Genomic DNA, 24032 nt, shown 5'->3' on the forward strand with positions numbered 1-24032 from the left:
TTCCAGCAGTCCAGACTCGGTCCTGAGGATGGGGTCTGGCTGGCTTTACGGAAAAGAAGTTGGGAGAGATCTGGACATTTAGATATTTTCTCACCAGCACAGGTTTATCAGGGTTTTGGGCCCCACCTACTGTCCTGGTCTCCTAGGCAACTGTCCCCTGGCCAGGGCTGCCCCTCAGAGGTCCGGGCGTTACCCAGGCAACCTTCAGGCCCCGCCCCTTTCAAGGTCCTGACTGGTTCATAGCAAATCTGGGCCTAAAGAGCGTGAGCAGTGCGGAAAGGAAAGAGGCCGCGTCCTGGGGAAAGAGATGAGGTTTCAGGATGGCAAGGAAGGAGAGAGGTGCCATGTAGCCTCCTGTATAGGATCTGTTACATTCTCAGGAAGAGTTGCTGCAGGTCCTGGAGCCCGTCGTCAGGGTCGGAGGTCAGAGACGCCTGGGCCACTGTCAGGCTGTGCTGCCAGGACGAGACCTCACTGTAAGGAGGAGGGACCAGACTTGCTACCCTGCACCCACCTCGCAGGACCCCGGGCCCGTCAGCTAGAGAGCTGGTTCAGTGGGTCTTTCTCCCTTACCAGGGAGGAGCTGGAATCTCATCCCTTTTCACGTTTTCCTCAATAGCGTCCTATTTGTGGGGGTGGAGGTGGGGGTCCGGAGAACCCATTCTTTGGCACCACAGGCTTTCCGAGGAGGGGAGGGGGCTGGGTCGTTGGGAAGTGCCAGAGGAGGTGGGGCTTCGCCCCAAGGCTCGCCCGTCCCCGCCCCTGCCCTCCCGGCAGCGGCCTCTGGAGGGCTGTGGGGCGGCTATTCTGGGATGGAGGTCGTGTGTTGGTGGAACGGACTCCGCCCAGGCCTCTGCCCACAAATCCTGCAGCCCCCAGAGAGGACCTCTCCATACCACTTTCTAAACCCTGTAATTATCCCGCCTGGTTCCAGGCAGCCTTGTTAACCTCTTTAGCCCCAAGGCCCTCGAAGAGAAGTTGGCTCTTGGGAGGAGGAAGCCAAAGAGTTTGTGTTTGGGGATGGAGGAGGGACTCCCAAGACTCTTTCAGGGTCCCATCTTCCTTTGCCTCTGGCCTCCCAGGAGACTCCGCATCCCACCCCTTTCATCAATCACCTCTCATCCTGTTAGTACTCGCCCAGACCTCAGCTCCTGAGTGCACGTCCTTTCCCATCTTCACTCTCCATTTCTCCCTAGGTGTTGGGCCTCTCCACCTCTTCCCTATCTTTCTCACCTATCACCTTCTCTCCAGGCCAATGGCAGGGTGCTTACTGCAGGTGCTACTGGGGGCAGTGGCCAAGGCTGGCCGCATTGCCCACCTGTGCCAGCACAGGCTCCACTATTATAGCTGCTGCTCAAGGAAAAGCAAGGGCCTGAGCACAACTTCTCCAGGAACTTCCAAATCCCGGTGATGTGCTGATCCAGGAGGTGACAAAGCACCACCTGGGCTGCCAGGTGGGGCGCCAGTGGGACGCAGCGAGGAGCTGGAGGCAGGAGTGTTCAGAGGGAAGAAGTTAGATGGGGCAATGAAGGTCAAAGTTGTTGTTACCAGATGATGTGTGTGCACGTGTGTGGCAATGGTGAGGGTGTGAGCACGACCTGGGGTTCTGGATGTGGTCCCAGAATGCGGACCAGAAATTAGAGATATGAAAGCAGGATAAATCTGCCTGGGGGTGCTAACATGACCCTTGCAGTGCCCCTACCCATTTCAGCTCTGCCGCACTCTCCCCATCCCCAAATTCCTGAGCTACAAAACCACATCTGTAGGGAAGAGTCTAACCAGTCTGAGAACAGCTGGATGAGTGCCCCCCAAAGAGGCCTCCACTCCTCAGCAGGCATCTTGGATCCTTCAATACCCTGTTGTAACCTTAACCTGTGTTATCACCCACTAGCCAGGGCGTCTCTTTGTCCTAGCCTTCACCACTCTGGTTTTTTTGTGATTTTTTTTTCTCTGTTTCTACAAGGTTGCAAGCACCTTGAATGCCGGAGCATGTGTCTTACTCATCTCCGTATATTCCCAGTGCCTGGAATGTTTAGGCTCTCAATAAATCTTTGTTGGACAGATGAATGAATGAATGAATAAATGAATGAATGAATGAAATCTTCCTCAGCTCCTGCTTAGGCCTCTCAGTCCCAAGAAGAGAAGACTGAGGTCATCACCCTGTGCCCACTTCCCACCCCCAGCATTGCTTCTCTCATTTCTCCCATGTTCATCTCTGCTCCATCCCAGGAGAGAACTTAGTTGTACGCATCTGTGACTATCAAGCAGAGACTGCTGTGCTCGTGAGCCAAGTCCTGGACCTGAACCCAGTTGTGGACCAAAACCACATGGCAGCTCCTGGCCAAGGCGGTGCACAAGGAAGCCACAGGCCTGGTCATGGTCCCCGAGCTGGAGGGGCTGGAGCTGCCCATCCTGCCCACTCATTAGCTGGGCATCTGGGTTGCCCTCATTGGTAATGGGAACACTGGCTTGGAAGAAGCCGGGGCAGGAGTTAGGGAAGCTTGGGGTGAAGGAAGGGCCAGATGTCAGGTGTTGCCACCTCATTTGTGAGTGGCAGAATTGGTCTCCCACCAGGGCTTCTGACCTCAGGGAGCTTCTTGCTGGTGGTGGGCGTGGTGGGTCCAGCACTGGAGTTGGTGTGTTAAGATTCTGGTTCTTCCCTACAAGTTGGACCTGAGTTAGTGGCTCCATCTCTCCGAGCCTGACTTTGCTCACAGAGAGGCTATAGGGTGACTTTGTCAATGGCCGGTGTTTTCCTGGGTACCAGGATGACCTAGTCTTGCATACCACATAGGGTATGGCAACCCCAGACAGCTGACAGGCGTCACAGCTGACCTCCTACAGTGACTGGAGGCTTCCTTGTCTGCCTCCAGAATCAACCAACCAGTGACGGGGCGAGGATGCATGTGCCATGGAGTCAGTGCCGGGTCTCTGCACATGGCCTTGGTGCTCATCAGGGTCTGTGTCGACTCTCTGGGGAGCCTGTCCTAGGGGTGGTCCAAGAGCCTTTCTGCCCTCAGGACCTGCAAAGCCACAGGCACAGCCCCTTCCCCTCCCTTGTATTGCTCTGACCTTAGGGACTGGGAGCTGCCATCAGGCACCCAAGCCTCCTCCATATCCAAAGTTGAGGCCTCGATTTAAATCCCAGCGCCCCAATTCACACCCAGCCTTTTGACCTGAAGTGCCAGCCACCACTCTTCCAAGCAGAGAGATGGCTTGATGCTGATGCTTCCTTCTCTCTCCCATCCCCATCTCCTCTTTGCCCCACTTCTAATGTTCCCCACTGCACTCCAATGACTCCCCAACTCTTCTCTTCCCTTATTTCTCCATCTTTCTTTTCTCCTCCCCAACCTCCTCACCTCTCCTCACTCCCTTCCCATGCTCCCCCACTCCCGCGGGGGCCTCCCCTATTGGGGTGCAGGAAGGAGGCCCCACGACCCTGCTGCCTGGAGGGGAGAGGGTGTGTGTGCAGCAGTGCTGGACTCCCTGTCTGGGGCGGGACTTCAGGAGCCTTGGCACTTGCTGCAAGGTGCTGTGCGTCGCCCCAGGCCTGGCTGATGCTGTCGTGCTCTTAGAAGGCACCACCTTTGCGTGGGACACCTGTAGCCCCCATGCACTGCTGCTGGCCCTGGCTGGGGGCGTGGTGGAGCTGGAGGCAGCCTGGCCCTGCTAATGTGGGGAGGGCCAAGGGTGTCTGCCCCACCTCGCCTACCACCCAAGGGGCAGCAGCCTGGGCAACGAGGGGCAGCTTGGTGGCCTATCAAGATGCCAGGCACTTGGAGCAGGTGCTGGAGACTCTGAAGGATGTGACATGAAGGTCCAGGTCCAAGGTCAGCCACGCTCCACTCAGAGGCCTTTCTCCCCTGGAGCCCAGCAGGCACCCAGAGCTCTGTGCCAACTCTCCGGGCTGTAGGAAGAGGCTATTATTGGCCCCCCACTTCTACCACCATACAAGCTTCTTTGCTGCGGGGAAGGGGCGGAGGCAGTATGGCTTGTGGCCCTAGCACCATCTTCCCTGTCCCCATTGCTTTACCAATTTGCTGTCATCGCTCTGCATTCGCCACGGTTGCTCTCAGCTTCTTCCCCTGCTGTTCCTTTAGAAGGGTCCCATTCTCCTGGCCCCTCACCTCAGCAATCCCCCTGCCCACCTGGATAGCTCCACTTTTTCCTCACTCAGGTGCTCTGGACCCTGCCCTAGCACTGCTCTGGAGAAGGCCACCTTATCCAATGGACTCTTCTCCCTTCTCACTCACATTGACCTCTCTACACTTTTTGACACTTCTGGCCACTGTTCTCTCCTCATTTTCTCTTTCCTCTTGGCCTCCTAGATAGAAAGGAAAAAGCATGGGCTATGGAACACCCAGTGATTTGGGTTCAAATTCTAAAACTGCCCTTTACTGGCTTGGACTCTGGGTATTACTCCTTTTTTTTTTTTTTAAGGTTTCTTTTCTTTCTTCTTTCTCTCCTCACTCATTGTTTGTGCTTGCTGTCTGCTCTCTGTGTTCATTCGTTGTGCACTTGTCTTCTCTTTAGAGACACCAGAAGCTGAAACCGGGATGTCCCATGTGGGAGAGAGGCGCTCAATCGCTTGCACCACCTCCACTTCCTTTGTTGTGTCTCTCACTGTCTTTATACTTTGTGTCTCCTTGTTGCATCAGCTTGCTGCGCCAGCTTGCTTGCCACCCTATGGCACCAGCCCATCATGCCAACTTGCTGTCTTGCTCATCTTCTCTAGGAGGCACCAGGAACCCAACCTGTCACCTTCTATGTGGAAGGTGGGCGTCCAAATGTTTGAGCCACATCTGGTTCCTGTGTTACTCCATTTATCTTAGCCTTGGTTGCCTCATCTCCAAAATGGAAAAAATAATACTGACCTCAAAGGGTTGTCAGGATTAAATGTGCTAATGGTTATAAAAGCCCTGCTCAGTACCTAGCACAATACAGAGGCTTGGTTTTGCAAGTTCCTTTTCCTTGCAGCCCCTTTACTGGCTCCTAAACTCTCCCCGTTAAGGCTTTGCTTCCGTTTTCCTTTCTTGCGCTGATTCTCATCCATTCATGGCTTTAGATCTCTAGTCTGACTCCTCTCCTGAGTTGCATGTGACCACTCCTGGTGGGATATCCTGTGCCCCTCATGTGCCTCCTTCCTTGGGTGACCTCCTCCTCCTCCTCTGGGCACCCGGTTTCAGAAGCTTCCTCTGATAGCCACCCAGTCCTTTGATCAACCAACTGAAATGCTGCTCTCCTCTCCTTGGTTTCCTCTCCTCTCCTCTCCTTGGTTCCAGCTCTCACCGTCTCCCTTGGACTGTAGCACTGATGTTCCAACTATCCTTCAGGCCACTTGACATTTATCTCTCCTCACTTTGATGTAGTGTTGATTCATGTGTGTTCTGTGTCTGCTTGTCCTCTCTTTGGGTGGCATTGGGAACTGATTCTGGGACCTTCCAGAGTGGGAGAGAGGCACTCAGTCTCTTGCGCCACCTCAGCTCCCTGGTCTGCTGCATCTCTTATTGTCTTTCCTCTGTGTCTCTTTTTGTTGTGTCATCTTGCTGCGCCAGCTCTCTGCACTGGCCAGCTCTCTGTTTGGGCCAGCTTGCCTTCACCTGGAGGCCCCAGGAATTGAACCCTGGACCTCCCATTTGGTAGACGGGAACCCAAGCACTTGAGCCATATCCGCCGCCCCCCATTGCCATTGCCTTTAGAAAAGTGGTCTAGTCTAGGTCCTCAACAATCCTAAGTCCTTGACTACCTTCTTTTCTGTTTCATCTGTTCTGAAGTATTCCAAAGCAAATTACAGACATAGCATTTCACTCTTAAATACTTTAGTATGCACCTTTAAAGAATAGGGAAATTTTCCTACATAACCATAATATCATTATCACAGCTAACACAATTTTCTGATGTTGAATTCTTAGTCCATATTCGAATTTCCCTGTTTCCAAGAGGTCTTTCAGAGTTGGTTTATTCAGACAAAGATTCAATGAAAGACTAAGCAATGTACTTAGTGGGTCTGTTTAAGTTCTCAGTCTTGATCAGTCAGACCATCTTTCCATCCATCTTTCACCATATCCTTCCAACGAGCCTTTTGAGCCAGCCAAACCCAGCCTGTCCTGTACTTTTTTTTTTTTTTTTTAAGATTGCCTGCTTATTTTCCAAGGTGGCCTCTAGGAACACCACTGCCTCTGAAACCTGTTCTTCATTATGCGGAGGCTCCACTCGTCCCTGCCTCTGACGCTGGAGGCTTCTCCCCCAGTTCCCTGGTCCCCCAGTTCCCTGGTCACCCTGCTGAGTGCTCACTGCTTGGTTCTGCCTGAGGGCAGAGCTGTCTTCTTCCTGGGCTGCCCATGGCGTGTAGCGCATATCTAGCATCCAGCAGCAGTGCAATAAAGAAACTGGTGAATATTCCTTTCTTAAACAACCTCCACAGCCTGCCTGCTCTTATAAAAATGACTAAGGTCCAAAACAGGCTTTGTATGTCCTGCCAGAGGGATTATGATCTGGAAATTGGTTCTCAGCCCAGCCCACATCTCCTTCCTTTGCTCTTAGTTTTTTTTTTTCTTTCCCATTCTTCTATGCACACACACCACACACCCTGACTCAGGAAGTGGTTCTTGAGGCAGGACCCTAAAACCTAAGTGATGGGGCCCGGGCTGGGAGAGTTGGGGTCCGATGGCTGACCCACTTCTTCGCCTGTTCACACCAGCTCCTTCTGGGGACCACCAGTGGCAGCGCACCCCCACCCCCTCCACAACACACACATCAGGGAGAAGGCAGCTTTAGCCACCACCTCCCCTCCCAGCCCTCAGTGGCCCTGCCTTCTGGGATGACACGTTGTCTCCTAGGATGGGGCGTCTTGGTGGCCCCCTCCTTTCCCATCTTAACCTACTCCAGGAATGGTGGGAGCACAGACCCTGTAAACCCTCCCCAGAACTCTTGATGTCTCATGATTGCCTGGGTGCGGTGGCCCTGGAGCAGGGCTCCCTCCCCTTCTCAGCCTACTGCCCAGGGGCCCTGGGAAAACCGAGAAGTTGCTCTAACAGAGATGGGGAACAGGGATCCCCACTCCGCTCTAAAATGTTGGGAGATTCCCAGGAAGAAAGGCCAGGGGCTTTCTGGAAGTGTTTACCTGGCCCCACCCGACCCCGGGCACCTCCCATCTCCTGCGGACCTGGGGATGGGGAGGGGCCGGGGGCTGGAACAGAGTTGGAGCCGGAGAAGGGGGGTGGGCTCTAGGTAAAAGGTAGAGAGGCCTCCCGCGGTCCACCTTGTCCCTCGGCCTGAGCTCCGCCGCTCAGACTCTCCGAGGTGACCTCGGGGCCGCCCACCCCTCCTTTGGTTCTCCCCCGCCTCCTCCGCTTCTCGGAACCGGGGGCATCCAGGAGGCGTCGGGACCCCTTCTCCTCCCCGGAACTAGCACGGGGTTGGGGGCGCCGGGAGGGTCCCAGGCGCCCCGAGGTCCTGCCCTTGGGGCTCCCCCTTGCGGAGGTGGGCGCTGTTTTGTGGGCGGGGGCCACGTGGCCCCGACCGGGCTGGGGGCCCGGCCCCCCCTTCGCAGGCCCGGGTGACTCAGGCCGCAGCTGTTCCCGCGTCACATGAGGGAGGCCGGCGGCCCCCGGCGGGGGGCGGAGACCGGGAAAGGGCTGTGGCTGGAGCCCGGGGCGCCGCGAGTGCGGGGCGGGGCCGCGGCGGGGCGGGGCCGGGGCCGGGGCCGCAGCCACAGAGCCCGGAGCCGCGGCGGGAGAGCAGCGCTCAGCCTCGGGGAGCCCAGGTGGGGTCCCGGGCCTCGGCGGGCTCCCGGGTGGGGGGGCCCGGCGGGCCCTCCCCGCCGCGCGCCCCGCCCGCTTGCGTTGCCCGCGAGCAACTTTGCTTCGAAGTTCCCGCGGCGGGGGCGCGGGGAGAGGGAGGGCGCTGGCCGGACTTGCCTTTCTGGGGTGGGGGTCGGATCCAGGGGAAGGTGGCCGGGGACGCGGGCTCGGGCCGAGGGTCTCTGCTGGGCGTTTAGCGCCCGGAGCTGGGGCCCGGGGCTGGCGTCCGGCCCGCGCCCCCGGCCGCGCCCGCAGACCTGCCCCGCGCGCGGGCAGCCCCGGGGCGGGGTCCCGGCGTGGCGGCGTCGCCCCCGCCGCCCGCGCACCTGGGAAGCGGGGGGCCTGGGAGACGTGGATCTGGCCGCGGGTTTCCGGGTGGGAGGGGCCGGGGATGGAGGCCGGCGGGGAAGGGCCCCGGGGCGGGCCGAGAGCCCGGAAGCCGGGCCCCCCCGCGGGGCGCTGACGCCCGCGCCCCTGCCCCGGCAGCCATGGCGGTGGACGGAGGAATGAAATGTGTCAAGTTCCTGCTCTACGTTCTTCTGGTGGCCTTTTGCGTGAGTGGAGGGGAGGGGTGGCGTGGGGGGCGGTGACAGGGTGCGGAGCGACCTGGCTCCGGAGCGGGGAGGGCCGCGGGACCGAGCGTGAGGGCAGCTGGAGCCCAGATGTGGAAAGCCCGGGGAACCGGCAGGAGACGGCGCAGCGCCCCGCGCGCTCCCCGCCCCCGCCCTGACAGCCACCCGGGAACCCGAGACTGGTTTGGGCCGAGAATGGCTGGTCCGGGTGCTTAGCACCCTACCCCTAACCCCTCCTGGCCCTTCCTGTCTGTGACCCAACCACTTGTGATACGGGTAAGTGGGGCAACCAGCCAACGGCCTGATGCTATCGCCGGGAGGCTTCCCTCCGCTTCCCATTTTCCTCCTCCACCGTTTCTTCTCCGCCACCCCTCGTCCCTCTCCGTCCCCTCGTCCTTCACCCCTCTCACCTGCTTACAGGCTTGCTTCTCCCTTGGGCTTCTGGCTTGTGAGGCTGCTGTACAGGGAGGGGCTCCCCACTCTTGTCCCCCTTTACTCAATCCCGCACCTAGGGAAGAGCCCTGGCCCCTGGTGGTGGGCGTGGGGTGGGCTTGGGAGTGTAGTGAGGGGCCAGTTCTGGGAGAGGCAGGAGCCTGGAGGCTGGGAGGAAACAAGAACTTTAGGTCAGGAATGTGCCCTGGGGTCATGGCTTTGTGGGAACTTCTCTTTTTCACTGGTGGGGCAAGGCTGGGTCGTCCCCCATCCCCCCACACAGTGAAAAGTTTCCTTGTAGATGTAAGAGTGGCCCTCTTCAGTCAAGCCTGTGTTCTGGGTGCACCCCTGCCCTCCACCCCAGGGGCTGCTGGGGTGTGGGTCTGTCTAACCCTGAGCTGCTTTTCTCCCAGGCCTGTGCGGTAGGACTGATCGCTGTGGGTGTGGGTGCCCAGTTTGTCCTGAGGGAGATCGTTACCGAGAATGGCAGTGCCTCCTTGCTGTCCTACGTCATCATCGCCCTGGGTGTCTTCCTCTTTCTGGTGGCCTTCGTGGGCTGCTGTGGGGTCTGCAAGGAGAACTACTGTCTTATGATCACAGTGAGTGGGGTGTGGGGACAGCCTGGGGGCCTGGGATTAAGGAAGGACATTTCTACAGTGGGGGACGGAGTGGGGTACATGAGATGGAGGAAGACCTTTGTGAGTGTTCATGGGGTGACTGAGCCAGAACGGACCCGCTTGTCCAAACTCCAAACCCGACTCATGTCCTTGGATCTGCAGTTTGCCATCTTCCTGTCTCTCATCATGCTGGTGGAGGTGGCCGCTGCCATTGCTGGCTATGTGTTTAGAGACAAGGTAAGCAAGGAATAAGGGGAGGGCCCTGCTTCAGAGGCGGGGCTGTTCTGGAACCCAGGTGCCCTGATTCTGATCTTGACAGCTCTCTTCCTCACTCCCAGGTGATGTCAAAGTTTAGCAAAGACTTCCAGCAGCAAATGCAGAATTACCCAGAAAACAACCAGACAGCTTCCTTCCTGGACCATTTGCAGAGAGATGTGAGTGAGGTTGCTGGGAGAAGGGGAATCGGGAGGAGAGAATCGCCTCTCCACACTGAAGGTGGAGGTTCACGTGACGACAGCCTCACTCCTGCCTCTCCTTCCAGTTTAAGTGCTGCGGGGCTACTAACTACTCGGACTGGAGTACCATCCTCACCCCCAAGGGCAGGGTCCCAGACTCCTGCTGCATCAATGTCACGCAGAACTGTGGGGTTAATTTCAAGCCAGACACTATCTATACCAAGGTAAGGAGGAGGCTGAGATAGTAAGAGACTTGGGAAACCTGAGAAATGTTTCAAGAGGGATGGAAGACCAGGGATGGAGGTGGAGAGGGTTCTGGCTCTGGGAATTTAGATGTCGACTATGGGAAGGTATTAGGAATGCTAGGGGTGGGGTGAAAGGGCTTGAGGGTGGGAAAGAGCTAGATGGACCATGGTAGGTGGGTGGAAAGTTCCTGATGGTGTTTCCCCCTTGTGTATCTCCCACCCATCAGGGCTGTGTGCAGCTTATCGGGAATTGGCTGAGGAGCAATGTGTTGGTGGTGGCTGCAGCAGCCTTGGGCATTGCCTTTGTGGAGGTGAGAGGTGCACTGAGCAGGGGCTGGGGCTCAGTCCTGGGCCTCTGAGGAGCAGTGGCAGTGGGGAGGAGGGTGCTGAGCAGGAGGTACTGGCTTGGGTTTGGGGTCCCTTTGGTGGTTCTGGGATCCCACTGTTCTCTCCATCCCTTCTCCATCCCCCCACTGTTCTCTCCATCCCTTCTCCATCCCTCCTTCCAGGTCCTGGGAATTGTCTTTGCCTGCTGCCTCGTGAAGAGTATCCGAAGTGGCTATGAGGTGATGTAGGGGGTCTGGTCTCAGCCCCCCTCATCTAGGGGAGTGGAATAAGTACACGCCAGGTTTTTCAATTAAACGGATTATTTTTTAGACCAAAAAGAGACAGTCTCAGTATGTCTTGAAGAATGGTACTTGTCCCTTTCCTCCCCTCATCCACCTTCCCTATCCACTAGGACTATATGCTCTTAGCATCTCTGGGAAAAGGCAGGCCCAGTTGGGGGGTGGGTTGGGGAAAGACGATGTTTGCTGAAGACACTGGGTGGGCTGGACATTGAAGAAGGGGAGAGGTCTGGAGTGGGCCTGTGGGCCAGTGGCCACCCCCCAGGCTTGCCACCTGGCTGGTGCTGAAATGCTCCTGAAGCCATCTTCTGCCAAAGTCAAAAGGATTCCCCAAAAAGGTCCTACTTGGGAGAGCCCAGCCACATCTATGTTGGATGACATCTCTCTGGCCTCTGCCCACCTCTAGGCACCCAAGAGTCCCCAGTGCCACCAATCCTTAAAGGGGCCCGACTCCTTTCAGGGTGGTGATAAGCTGTCTCCATACCTGTGTCCATCCTTCTTGACTTAGATTGTGGCAGTGGGAGAATTTAAATAGGTATTGCCTTTTCTTCTATGAAAACTACCCAGCCTGGCCCTGAGCCCCTCTTCAACCCTTCCTCCCCTACTTCCACCTTCCCCCAGCCCAGGAGGAAGAAAGAGCTAAAGGCCAGTCCTACTCCAAACATCTTTCTCCATACAGGAAATACTTTTATAAAGTGCCCTCTTGTGGCCATTCTTCCAGATGCAGCTTCAGAGATCACCTACAGATGCCAGACACTAGTGGGTGCTAGTTGTTTTGCAGACACTGAACAGGCCAGATACCGTGGGCTACAAGTCAGCGGAGAGTAGTTTGCAGTTAAATGGTGGTGTCAGTCTCCCACTAGGCACCTTCATTTCTGTCCATGTATGTATGTATTTTAAAACAACAATAACGACAACAAATACACATTTATTGAGTGCCTCCTTTGTGCCAGGCACCAGGCAGTACCAGGATGGGTGCAGAAATAAGCAGACTTAGTTTTTGCCTTTGAGGAGCCATCTCGTGCTGGAAGGCTACATTCAGTAGGCTGGCTGAGCAGGTTTGGGAAGGACCCAGCCAAGTGCAGCATCCACCAGGCAGGCTGGCAGGTAGGAGGCTGGCAGCCAGAGGAGCTTAGCATCCCAGCCTGGGCTGTAGCGGGTTCGGGGGTGACGAGCAGTCAGGGCATGCTCCAGGCACCTGCTCACCTTGGTCAGGTCTGGGTCACAGAGCAGGTTAATGATGTGCCGTTGTACTTTCAGGTCTGCAGCCCAGTGGGGTGGATGAAGTCAGTGTCCCTCCTCCAGTCTAGCCCCTATCCTTGGGGTCTTGGGGCTTGTTCAGCAGGAGTGAGAGGGTCCCTTAGCCCCCCTCCCAAGCTGGGGGAGTGGGCAGGTTCCATATGGGTCAGGTGCTCTCTCGAGGTATCCCACTTACCCTCACCCCTTCCCTGGCTGCCCTGCCCATTTCCTCCCAGCAGGGTGGAGTGGGACCGACCTTGGCATTCACAGTTCCCTTTACATGCCCCTATATGGGCCCAGTTACTCACACTTGGTGAGGAAGGCCTCCCCATAGCGGGCCTGTGTTGATAGAGGTAGTCGTGCCCAGCAGGCCTGCAGGGAGTTCTCCAAACTCTCCAAACAGGTCACAGGAGTTTGGAAGAAGCCAGGTTCCACGATGGAGACTTGGACCCCAAAAGGAGCTACATCTCTCCTGGATGGGAGCACGAGATTTCTGGGTTCTTGCGTCATGGGGTGGGGACCAAGAGAACATGGGTGGGGGAGCTACAGTGGGAAAGTTATCAGACTAGGTGCAGGGTTGGTGAAGCGGTCCCTGCTGCCCGGGGAGCTGCAGTGGGAAAGTTATCAGACTAGGTGCAGGGTTGGTGAAGCGGTCCCTGCTGCCCTGGAACTAGGGGCAAGTGGGACAGAGGAAGGGAGTCGTGCCTGGTTTTTCTTTATATTTTCTCCTCTGAGCTAGAGCAGGGGCCAGCAAACTTTCTTAAATGGCCAGATAAAAATTACTTTAGGCATTGTGAGCCAAGAAACAAAATCAAGAATGTACTGTAGGTACTTATATAACTGTTTACAACATAACATTTGAAAATGTACAAAACATCCTTCACTTGGAGGTTATAAAACTAAAGACTGAGAAATAGGGACAAAGCCCTAAATTGTCCCCCTTCCATATACTGTGCTGTGTCTTAGCCACCTCTGCTAGCCCACCCCTAGCAGACCCTCAGCTGCTTTGCTGAGTGGGCCGCCCTTGGGCTGGGAGCTGCAGCCCTGTACCTCTCACCTCAGGCTGTCTGAGAAGGCCTCCAGGCCAAACTTGGAGACACAGTAGCCACCACCACTGGCTGCCAGGCGACCCAGGACGCTGGTGATGTTGACCACTCGGCCCTGGGCCTGCTGCAGCAGGGGCAGCAGAGCAAGGGTGACTCCAATGGGACCCAGAGTGTTCACACTCAGCACCCGATGGAAGTCGTCCTGTGTCAGCCAAGGTGTGGGCCCGATGATGCCAGCCACACCAGCGTTGTTCACCAGACCGAAGAGCCCTGTGGGGAGATGAGACAGACACCAGCTAGGTGAGACACCCAACAGCCGTCTTCTTCCTGGGAGGATCTGAGCACTGTTCCTCCCCCCAGTTAGCTTCCCGTAGCTCCTGCAAGCGGCCCTCCCGGGGTCACTGAAGGGGCCAGGGACCCCTCACACCATGTTCCTTGTGGCCCTGGGCATACACACCTGCTTCCCCAACACGTGTCTCTACCCACTTGGCTGCCTGCCGGACACTCTGGGGATCAGTGACATCCAGCAGGGTGGTGTGGAGACGGGAGGAGGCCACCTGCTGTAGGTTCTCAGCTCCTGAGGGTGTCAGGCAGCTGGCCAGGACACGGAAGCCCTTCTGGTCCAGTCGCAGTGCCAGAAGCCGCCCGAAGCCCGAGTCACAGCCGGTGATGAAGACAAAGGCGTCGCTGGCGGGCAGGCTCTGCCGGTCCCGGAACCACCACAGCGCTGCCCAGAGCAAGGCACCCAGCAGCAGAGGCAGCCACATGGCTGCAGCCCAAGTGACCTATAAGCGGCAGCCTATGCTGGACAGGAAGACTTGGTTTACTCTGATTCTCAAGCCTCAACCTAGTATCCTTCCTAGCTAGAAGTCCTGGACTGAGCAGACTGAAGTTATTTCACGATTGGAGAGCAGAGCTGTGGCCAGAGCCTGTATCTGTGGCTAACAGGTCTAACTAGCTGAGCTGGGTCCTGCGTGCAGATGTCATCCCACCCCTTTTACTAAACCCGGGATGTGTGGGCCCTCTAAGTGTAACCTGGACCTTACTGTTGGAATTAGGTGCAGGCCCAAGAGCCCTGCATTTTAGTGCCAGTGGCCCCAAACTTACTGTGTGAGGCTGAGCATCTCCCTGAATCTCTGAAACTTTTCTCATCTACCAAGAGAGGCTCACTCCCACCACGCCCAGCATGAGTGGTGGAGAGAATCAAGGGGGATAATGGGTGAGGAAGCACTTCCAAAGTTTAAAGCCTTGTTAATCCATGTTAATATCTAAAAAAAACCTGGTAAAATACATACATGACATTTCCCATTTTAACTACAAGCATTCAATTCAGTGATATGAAGTACATTCACAATGTTGTGCTGTCATCACCACCATCCATTATTAAAAGTTCCATCCCCCCCAAAAAGGAACTGTACCTATTAAACAATACCTCCCCACTCCCCCTTACCAACCTCTGGTAACCTGTAATCTATTTGCCGTCTCTATGACTCTGCATATTCTAGTTACTTCATACACGTGATAGCATACAGTATTTATCCTTTTGTGTCAGGCTTATTTCACTCAACATGGTATCTTTAAGGTTAACACACGTCACATCTTGTCAGTCTTCTCGCAGTACCCCCAGCTTCCAGGAACCGGCTTACCTCCTTTGGGGAAAGCTGTCGGATATCACAATGCCTACGGCTTCTTTTGCTTTGAGAAACTGCTTCCAGTCTTCCCCAGCTCCCACACTAAGCCACATACTCCGTGCCAGGAGTATTGAGTGTGAAGGGGGAGGGGTCTGAGGAGGAGGGGCTTGGCTGGCTGAAGCAGGTGCTTGGCACAGGCCAGGCTTGCCCAGGCCCCAGGCTTGGCTGGCTTTCTAGGCCTGTGTTCCCAACCGCCCCTGTCACGGTCTCCTAGGAGGAGGGAGCTGTCATGGATGGCAGCTGCCCCTCTCTGTTGGTGATCTTGGAGTTGTCATTCCTTTCCCTTCCCAGCTCCAAAGTGCCCCCATGCCCAGGAGTTAATCTCCCACCTGGTCTAGACTCATGATACTGCTTAGCACCAGCCTGGGAGAGCTCATGAGCACATGGAGAGGCAAGGTGCCAGGGCTGGGCTTGTTCCCTGCCTCATTTCTCTGCAGGAGCCTGAAGTCCTGGATTAGAAAGGTTCTGAGTAGGAGCCATTAGGACCTTTTTCTGGGAGGAGGAAGAAACTTTCAACCTCCACTTAAACCACTGGCACCCGCACTGGATTCCAGGGTCAAAAAAGAGAAGAGCATTGGGATAGTAAAAGGAAGCTAGTTCCACCCTCTACCCAAAAGGTACCTGTCTCTTCAAGAAAACAACTTGTGAACCTTCCAAGACCTTCCACACTGAGCTGTAGCCCCTTGAGTCATACACATAGAGATGGAGTCTTGTGTTTTATTTATGGTCCTGTCAGCCTCCCTCCTGATTCCATGGTGAGGTAGAAGGGCTGGGGTAGAGGGGAAGGGGAGTGAGGCTAGGAGTGGGCAGACTGCAGCTGCCCTTTGTAGACATATTCCAGGGCAGTGGCGATCGTGCGCATGTCCAGCTCAATGCTCCGAGCCCAGTTCTCCACATCCCCGATTTCCTGGGGAGGGAAGAGGGGGGCGGGAGCCCAAGAATCAGCACAGTAGCAGTGGTTCCCAGTCCGGGGGCACTTTCCATTCATCCCCGGGGAAGGGCTTTCTTGGACCTGCCAACTGCTTTTACCACCTCCTCTTGCTTCTCTGCTGCTGGGGCCATAGATGGGGTTTCTGGGACCATTCTCCCTTCCTCCCTAACCCCAGCCACAAGGTGATCTGAGTGGAGGCAGCTAATGGGAGCCTAGGATGGGGTGGGGGTGGGGGTGGGGGTGAGGTAGGGAGTGGCCCACCTTGAGTGCCTGGTTAAAGTTCTCCACCATCCCGATCCATTGGCCTGTCTGCTTGGCAAACTGGGCAGCCTGGACCTGCAGAGTCTTTACCTCATGGTCTAGCTTCCTCTGGTTCATGTAGGCCTGGGCCACCCTAGAGGTTGGAAGAGGGAGGGGAAGGAGGTCAACCCACCCAGTTAGTGAGAGATGGTCTCCAGGACTAGTTTTCCACTGCAGGATGGGACGCCAGCCAGGAGTCAGGACTGGGGCAAACCTCAGGACTGCAGCCATTTTTGGATGAGATACAAATGATTACCAGTACATGCCAATGGACCCAGCTCTCTCTTCCTACTCCCAGGATTCCCAGGAGAGCTGAGCTGGGAGCTGACTAGAAACATTCATCGCCTACCTCCCCGAAGAGTTCCTGCAGCGGGGTGTGGAAGGGAGGGCTGATCTAGGGGGAGCTGGGAGGGAGAAGGGTGGGGAAGTTGGAAAGATCCAGGCAAAGGGACACATCTGGCAGTGATTGGAGGCCCAGGGGTCTGTGCAGAAGTGGAACTAGCCTAGTTAGGGAAATTGGGCCCCTCCCTGAATCTGGGGTGGGATGGAAGAGAAACCCGTCTCCCCAGAAACCCTGGGTCAGGAGGGGCTTCTTCTTGGCTCTCTCCCCCAACTCTTCTCCTTTCGCCCACACAGATGAAGGAACACACACACACACACACACACAATCCTTCCTTTTTGTCTAGGCAATACAGTGTTTTCTCTTCACTCAAGGTGGTGGCTGCAGTGAACGTTGCTGCCATGGGAATGGTGTTCCCAGTGCTCTTCCCTGCCCCCTGCAATAAGTTTTCTCCCTTATTGGGTGGTGAGTCTTTTATTCCGTTCCCCAAAGCTCTGGGTCAGGCAGGAGACTCCACATCCGGTGCCTACTCCCTCCACTGGAATCTGTGGGGGCAAGGGGTTGGAGGGGGGGTTGAGAGAGTGGGCAGGACACCTGACAGGGGCTGAGATAGAGAGAGCCTTTGTTTTCCTTTCCTGGGAATGAAAAGAACTGTGGGCAGCAACACAAAACCCTTTCTAATCCAGCTTTGGCTTAGCTGCCCTCTGAGTTGAGAGTGGGGTGGCCCCTAGCAAAGGGAATGGAGAAGAGGGAGAAGCCTGGGCCAGCCTCACAAGTGGCGAGCAGAGCCTGGAAGGCATTGATGTGGGAGGGAGGAAAGGGGGCAGACCCCGTCCCTTTTCTTTGGGAGGTAGCTGGGCCACAGTAGGAGAGCTGAAATAGGAACAGTCAGAGGCCACTCCTCAATGCTGCAACAGATTCCCCTGGGAGTTCCTGAAACCCCAGTTTTCCATATCAACTCCTCGCTTTCTCTTATTCACACTGGGTGAAGGAAGAGGCTTGCAGGGGAGGAAGATCAGAGGCCCCAACCACAGCCTTCTCTTCTAATCTCCCCCTAAGATGAGTAATGAAGATGATCCCAGTCCCTGCATAGTTCACTTGCCTGACTCAGTCTTTGGAATCACAAGGAAACGGTTCTCCTTGCCCTGGGGTGGAAGGCATCATACTGCATTTCTTCCAACAGATAAACTATCGAACCATCATCTTTGCCTTACTCAGGGTCACTCAGGATGGGGACAAAGCTCTTTGTACTTGTTTTTTTTTTTTTTAGGAATGGCAGTTTATGTATTGAAAACCTGTTCCTGGTATTCTTGTTTAAGAGAAAGGGCAGGGGTGGCCCCTGGAGACCCAAAAGGAAGGGAAGAGGCAGCTTGGCTCTGCTTTAGCTCCTGGCATAGGTTCTGCCCTAACCCCCACCAGCTGTACCATCTCTTTCCGGCCAGCTGCTCCCCAGGCCTGCCAAAGAGGGAGATGGCGGAGAGGGTGGTAAGTTGTGGTGAAGAAGAGTGCTCTCCCTCCCACTGAAGTGACAGCTGGACTGGAGGGGTCCAGGGAGGTAGGCGATGGCATCAAGTTGTAAGCACCAGGAAGTTGATGTGGGGAGGGGGAAATCTGGCTGCTTTACTAACCACTGCAGTTGTTCCAACCCTGTCCAATGCTAGGGTCAAGGTTGACTCAGGCCTCTCTCTCTAAAGTTATCTGGGTGGTGGTGGGGGGAGGGGAATGAGTGAAACACTCTACCCCCTCAAGAGCATCTGAAGGCCAGACCTTGTCAGTGCCTAAACTTGGGGGTCTGGTGTTGATGCAAGGAGGTTCATACCCTACATTGAGGTGATCCACCAAAGCTTCTGTCAGGCAGGTCGCTGCAGTGATAGCCTCTCGTCTCCTCTTTTCTGAGGAATTGAAACGAAGAGTTAGGGTTTTGGGGGGTGGTGCTAAAGGGTCCTCACACATTCATTACTATTTTGCTAGCTGACGAAGCATCTCAAATAATTTCAGAATGTCAGGGCTAAAACGGTCCTTGCAAAATATAAAGCAAGTCCATTCATTTTAGATATGCGCACACAGGTACTTGAGAGAGGAAGGGGCTCTCCCGGGGATGCCAAGGAGTCAACCGCACAGGGCCCAAGATTTCTGACTCCTCGGCACTCTTTTTCCACTCTGTCAGCAGAAGGATCGGTAACTCTGCGATTCCCAACCAGAAGTTAGAAAACAAGCGCCAAAGCCCCCTTTCGATGGTTTCTGGCCTCCACGAATCCCATCTTCTGTCGGGATCCCCAACACCCTCCTCCCCTCAGGGGCGTCTCTTCCCACTTCCAGGATGAGACGCTCGCTGGACCAATAGGCACCGCGGCCCACCGGGAGGGGGCGGGGCTGGGATGCCGCGGAGCTGGGGAGAGGGGGCGTGGCCGAGGGGCGACGAGGGTTGCCAAAAGGCCCAGAGCCCGTCGCTGGCGCAACAGAAATTCCGAAGAGACTGTCCTCTAGCTCCTCCCTCCTCACGCCCCGCTAATCCGTGTCCTTCTCTGGCTCGGGGCTGAGGCTAGGCCGCGGCCGGAGAGAAAACTGTAGACCGAATGTTCCGCTCACCCTGCAGCTCCTTGCGTTCATTCTGCTTGGCCTGGTGCTCTTTCAGAAGGCGGGACAACATGGTCAAGTCGGGCTGGGGCAGGGTGCTGGGCACGGCGAGAACGCTCCGTTTCCAGGAGCTGGAACCCGCACGTCGGCTCCCGCGGGGCCAGGGTCACGTGACCGCAGTGTCACGTGAGGCCGGGGGCCGCCCTCTTTTGAGGCGTAGGGTGGCTGGTAGTGAGTTCGGCTGAAGAAAGGAGAAGATGGTAGAAGGTCGGAGGGGTGGGGGGTGGGGGGTGGGACAGGCAAACTTTTTTTTTGTGGGGACTCGCATTTTGGTGAGTGTTGAAAGAAGTTCTCCCTAGTGTCCTTGCAGGGCCTCAGGCTCCCGGGAGGGTAGATGTTAGCGGGTGGAATATCACGGTTCGGTTGTTCGGGAGCAGAGCTCGCTGAACTCGTTGAAATTCTCTTCCTTTCCCCGCCTTTCTTTCCTGACAGTTCTGGCTGGTTCTCAGAAGTTGATTCCCAGCTCCCCCTCCCTCTAGGAGGAAATGCTTTCATTTATTTTCCAATCCTCATTCTTCTCACCACCCCTTAGAGGACCCTCAGTTTTGGGTGATCATCCTAGAGAAGCATTTTAGGCACTTCAAACGGCTTCCTAGGCAGCTTTGCTAATTCGGTTGGCTACGTGTGGTGAATGTACAATTTCATCTCTGTCCTTTTGTGGTCAGGGAATGCGAACTCATTCCAGACTTACCAGAAACGTAAGTGCTGCTGCCAAAGTAAAATGCAAATTATATAACGCCGGCCTGAACTAAAGAGAAATGCTTTCGGGATTAACTAACAACAAGAAAAATGATAAACGTCAATATATCTTGCTATTGCCACTCTCTTGGTAAGCCTTGTACCAACATGCTGGGTGCCTATGGTTTTATCTTTAGCAAAAGTTTTATCTTTAGCAAAATAAAGGGTTGGAGCAAATCAGTGGTTTTCCACGACGGCAAAAATGAGAATCACCTGGGGAAGCGTTTGAAAATGCCTTGGCCTCAGACCAGTTAAATAGAAACTTTGAGGTGAGGAGCTCAGGCAGCAGTAAATAAATCACGAAACTAAATCATATCTAGGCTATTTTCAAGACAGGTGTTCTTAAAACTTTGTGATTCAGTGACATAATTGAAAATAGACTTCATTATGTCTTTACTTGTAGGGGGACGAAAAATGGGTTCTGATAGGTTGTTAGAAGAAAACATTTATTTGCAATTTTCTGTGTGAGATTTGAGAATTACTGATTAAGTCATTCAGCTCCTTGCAGAGGATCATCCTAAACCTTGGGAGATGTGTGATCTCCAGAGGATTGGTGAGATGAGGTAAGTGAAATGTTCATGGCATAAAGCAGAACACTAAAGGCCAAAATAAAAATTTTAATAAAAATGTTGAATACTGGACATGTATGTGTCTTGTTTATAAGTGTAATATTACTCCCTTTTCCAGTATTTACTGAGTGTTCAGCATGAATCAAACATTTTACATCGATTAATTTATTTAGTCCCTAGAACAATCCTGTGAAATATTTTTATTATCTTCTCCAATTTGCAGATGATGAATCGGAGGTACAGAGCAGTTAAGTACTAGAGCTCATAAATGGTAGAGCTGGGATACAGTTCCGGCTGACTCCAGAGTCTGGGTGTGACCATGGTGCACCTTGCGTGAGCTAAAGGAGAGACAGCAGGAGGGGAGGCCCAGAAGCATTTTGGGGGCGGGATTCTCAGTTTCTGGTCAGTGTGGCCCTCTAGCTTGTTGGGTATCAGCTAAAGGGAATCCTGGCAGAGGATGAGTGTTCGGGAACAGGCTTTGCTCTGGAGAGGGGCGGATCAATAGAAGCGGGAAGAATGAGAACATCACTGGACAGCCAGACTTGGTCCTTCCCTGCCCCCCTCTGGCTCCAGCTTCCAACTTCAGTGAACAAGCAAAATAGAAGCAGATTTGAAGGTGCCTCGTGTTTTACTTCCAGAGCTGGGGGCTGCCTGGAAGAGAGGGGTGGGGGTGAGAGGCAGTGCCAGAGAATGGTGACATGAGGGAAGAGAAACAGAGGGTGGGTACTGAGTGGGGATTGTGTTGGAGGTTTCAGGGGTGAGACTGTGAATGTTAAGATTAGGCTCACTCAGCGTGCATGCCAGGCCCATTCTGTATTACCCTCACCCCTCTTGGCACAACCGCCTGACATTTCCACAGTCAGCCCAGAGACTGCCTGGCATCTGCAGACATCAGCTCCACCTCCTCTCCCCTGCACTGGCTGTTCCTTTGCCCAACTCTAGGGCAAAGGACATGGAGTATCTGTATCTGGGGGGACCCCTTATCAATCTCTTCACGGTCATTCACCATCTACTGTTTTTCTGGGCCCTTGTTCATCACTGCTAACCCTCTGCTGTGGTTGAAGCCCAGCCCCACTTGCACACAGCTGCATACATATTCAGAACGACTCTTGGGATTTGAAATCTTTCTACCCACCTCTCCCCATAACTTGCCACCCAGATTATTTTCCCTTAGAGTGAATGAACTCAACTCCATGCTCTTTTCTTCAGGTGATTTTGCTCTCTGTTCCTTTGAGGCTTCTTTCAGAGTTAGATTTTTTAAATTAGCAAACACCAAACTGACTGGCTGGACCAAACATTAGGGCTGGAAATTGCTGAGATATTAGGGGTTGGGTGGGTTGAGAGACAGCATGGAGCAGAGAAGGCTTCATATGCTGACAAATCTGGCTCAGCTTCCGGAGTGGGGGCCTGTTGGTGGTGTGTTCCAAATGTGGGCCCAAAGCCAAGTATCCAAAGAAAAGGAACTTGCAAGGCAGTCTAATTGGCTCCCTGTGGGAAGTGACCTTGCAATCCTTCTTCCCAAGGGTTAAGGGTTTTTCTTGGATTCCTGAAGCCCAGAGTGGTCAAACTTATTCCCCACTGAAACCCCCTCACCCCCAAACATTTGTGTTCTTCCTCTCCCAGCCCCTCCTACAGTTCAAACTGTGGCCACAGCCAGAATTCAGAGGCAAGTAGAAATATACCATTGCTGGAGAGATAAGTGGGGTGAGACAGTTCTCCTGTTGTATATTTGGGGAGGAAGAGCATGACCCTGGGACAGTTGCTCAAGATTCTGCTGCCAGATGAGGTGGAGGAGAAGTTAACCCTGGAGTGTATATTCTGGAAGGGTTTGCTGGTAAACTAGAAAATGTTGATGGAAAAAGTATGATCTCCTTCTGGGGTCACAGATGGAGAGAAAGAAGGCTGGTAGATTGCGAAGGGGCTGGGGAAAGCCTCCACTTTCTCCTAGACAAGGACCAAAGTCGTCTTTGGGTCTGGACATTTATCCATTTTTAAATACTTTTAAAATTATTTTGAAATAATTACAGACTCAGAGGAAGCTGCAAAGATAGTGCAAAAGTCCTATGTACTCTTCCCTAGCTTCCCCCAGTAGTGACATCTTACATAATTGTAGTGTGTCAAAACCAGGAAGTTGATAATTGATACAATACTGTTAACTAATCTACAGGCCTTATGCAGTTTTCACCATTTTTACTTGCATTCATTTGTGTGTGTGTATGTGCAGTTTTATAAAATTTTATCCCCTGTATAGATTCGTATAGCCAGCACCATCAAGATACCAAACTCTCCTATCATCACAAAGGAACTCCCTAGTGCTACCCCTTTCTCATTGTACTGCTCAGCTCCATCCCTGTCGCCTGGCAACCACTAATCTCTTTTCCATCTGTTGTTTTGCCATTTCATTTCATTGCCATATAGTATCAACATTGGTTTTTTAAGCAATTTATTGTAGTAACATATACATAACATAAAATTTCCCATTTTAGTTACTTTCAAGTATACAATTCAACAGTACTAATTATATTCACAATGTTATGCTACTGTCACCACCATATATTACTGAAAATTTTCCATTACCCCAAACAGAAACTCTGTACCCTTAAGTGTTAACCCCCAGTCACCCACCCCTTGTACTCTGGAATCTTCTTTCTCCATGAATATATATATTCTAGTTATTTCACATGAGTGAAGTCACACAATATTTGTTCTATTGTGTCTGGCTTATTTCACTCAACATGATGTCTTCAAGGTTCATCCATGTTGTTGCATGTATCAGAACTTCATTCCTTTTTACAGCTGAATAATATTCCATTTTATGTATATACCACATTTGTTTATCCATTCATCTGTTGATGGACACTTGGCATTGATTCCACCTTTTTGCTGTTGTGAATAATATTGCTGTGAACATTGGTATACAAGTATCTGAGTGCTTGCTTTCAACTCTTTTGGATATTCACCTTGTAGCAGTTTGATATGGTTATGAATTCCAAAAATAGTAATCTGGTCTGTACCTGGACGTGATTAAGTTATGATTAAGGCTTTGATTGGGCCACATCATTAGGGCATTGAGTCCCCACCCCTTTGTGGGTGGGTACTCACAGATGAAAGGCATGGCAAAGAATAGAGTTGAGGGTTTTTGATGTTGGAGTTTGATGCTGAAGCCTTAAGCTGGAACCCCAGGAAGAAAGGAACCCTGAATCCCGAGAGAAGCAAGACTGTAGAAGGGAGAAACCCAGGAAGCCTGAACACTCACGGAAGTTGGCAGCCATCTTTACTCCAACTTGTGAAAATAGACTTTGGTGAGGGAAGTAACTTATGCTTTATGGCCTGGTATCTGTAAGCTCCTACCCCAAACAAATGCCCTTTATGAAAACCAACCAATTTCTGGTATTTTGCATCACTTCAGGCGCTGACTTATACACACCTAGAAATAGGATTGCTGTGTCATATGGTAATTCTGTGTTAACTTTCTGAGGAAGCCCTAAACTGTTTTCCACACCAGCTCCACCATTTAACATTCCCACCAACAATTTCTCTTCATCTTTCTCCTCATCTTTACCAACACTTGCTCTTCTCATTTTTAAAAATGATAGACAACCCAGTGAGTGTATTTATTCCCCTCTCCCCCCGGTTGTCTGTTCTCCGTGTCTATTTGCAGTGTGTTCTTCTTTGTCTGCTTCTGTTGTCAGTGGCATGGGAATCTGTGTTTCCTTTTGTTGCGTCATCTTGCTGAGTCATCTTCTCTGTGTATTCGGTGCCATTCCTGGGCAGGCAGAACTTTCCTTCGCG

The 24032-nt window shown here is 53.5% G+C and overlaps 3 protein-coding genes across 5 annotated transcripts; 1 reads left to right on the plus strand and 2 right to left on the minus strand.

Annotated features, from left to right (window-relative positions):
- The first annotated feature begins 7635 nt into the window (after positions 1 to 7635).
- On the plus strand, positions 7636 to 10790 carry CD63 (CD63 molecule). Its single transcript, XM_004466064.5, has 8 exons — positions 7636 to 7765; positions 8289 to 8356; positions 9220 to 9405; positions 9586 to 9660; positions 9762 to 9857; positions 9965 to 10102; positions 10351 to 10434; positions 10633 to 10790. The coding sequence occupies exons 2-8, from the start codon at positions 8291 to 8293 to the stop codon at positions 10696 to 10698; spliced, it is 711 nt and encodes a 236-aa protein (XP_004466121.1). The 5' UTR covers positions 7636 to 7765; positions 8289 to 8290; the 3' UTR covers positions 10699 to 10790.
- Positions 10791 to 11657: 867 nt separating this feature from the next.
- On the minus strand, positions 11658 to 15282 carry RDH5 (retinol dehydrogenase 5). 3 transcript variants are annotated; one of them, XM_023591040.3, is made up of 5 exons: positions 14681 to 15282; positions 13492 to 13819; positions 13046 to 13304; positions 12297 to 12460; positions 11658 to 12011 (listed from the first exon to the last, which is right to left on the minus strand). In XM_023591040.3, the coding sequence occupies exons 2-5, from the start codon at positions 13799 to 13801 to the stop codon at positions 11788 to 11790; spliced, it is 957 nt and encodes a 318-aa protein (XP_023446808.1). In that variant the 5' UTR covers positions 13802 to 13819; positions 14681 to 15282; the 3' UTR covers positions 11658 to 11787. The 3 variants fall into 3 exon arrangements, with proteins under 3 accessions (XP_023446808.1, XP_023446807.1, XP_023446806.1); XM_023591039.3 differs by having other exon boundaries at positions 13492 to 13833; XM_023591038.3 differs by having other exon boundaries at positions 13492 to 13838.
- A 146-nt stretch (positions 15283 to 15428) lies between these two features.
- BLOC1S1 (biogenesis of lysosomal organelles complex 1 subunit 1) lies at positions 15429 to 19063 on the minus strand. Its single transcript, XM_004466061.5, has 4 exons — positions 18886 to 19063; positions 18116 to 18188; positions 15918 to 16050; positions 15429 to 15632 (listed from the first exon to the last, which is right to left on the minus strand). The coding sequence occupies exons 1-4, from the start codon at positions 18944 to 18946 to the stop codon at positions 15522 to 15524; spliced, it is 378 nt and encodes a 125-aa protein (XP_004466118.1). The 5' UTR covers positions 18947 to 19063; the 3' UTR covers positions 15429 to 15521.
- Positions 19064 to 24032: the final 4969 nt, after the last annotated feature.

This window comes from Dasypus novemcinctus, chromosome 12 (assembly GCF_030445035.2).
Source record: "Dasypus novemcinctus isolate mDasNov1 chromosome 12, mDasNov1.1.hap2, whole genome shotgun sequence".
Taxonomy (NCBI): domain Eukaryota; kingdom Metazoa; phylum Chordata; class Mammalia; order Cingulata; family Dasypodidae; genus Dasypus; species Dasypus novemcinctus.

Excerpts from the sequence above, each read along its gene's own strand:
- RDH5 (XM_023591040.3), bottom strand. The coding sequence starts at position 13,801 with ATGTGGCTGCCTCTGCTGCTGGGTGCCTTGCTCTGGGCAGCGCTGTGG. Across the intron at positions 13,305-13,491 it reads GACACGTGTTGGGGAAGCAG|GGCTCTTCGGTCTGGTGAAC; the intron begins GTGTGTATGCCC and ends ATCTCCCCACAG. Across the intron at positions 12,012-12,296 it reads GGAGGCCTTCCTCACCAAGT|ACCTGAAAGTACAACGGCAC; the intron begins GTGAGTAACTGG and ends ACTGGGCTGCAG.
- CD63 (XM_004466064.5), top strand. The coding sequence starts at position 8,291 with ATGGCGGTGGACGGAGGAATGAAATGTGTCAAGTTCCTGCTCTACGTT. Across the intron at positions 9,661-9,761 it reads GCTATGTGTTTAGAGACAAG|GTGATGTCAAAGTTTAGCAA; the intron begins GTAAGCAAGGAA and ends CCTCACTCCCAG. Across the intron at positions 10,103-10,350 it reads CAGACACTATCTATACCAAG|GGCTGTGTGCAGCTTATCGG; the intron begins GTAAGGAGGAGG and ends CCCACCCATCAG.
- BLOC1S1 (XM_004466061.5), bottom strand. The coding sequence starts at position 18,946 with ATGTTGTCCCGCCTTCTGAAAGAGCACCAGGCCAAGCAGAATGAACGC. Across the intron at positions 16,051-18,115 it reads GTGGATCACCTCAATGTAGG|GGTGGCCCAGGCCTACATGA; the intron begins GTATGAACCTCC and ends TCCAACCTCTAG. Across the intron at positions 15,633-15,917 it reads ACTTTAACCAGGCACTCAAG|GAAATCGGGGATGTGGAGAA; the intron begins GTGGGCCACTCC and ends TTCCCTCCCCAG.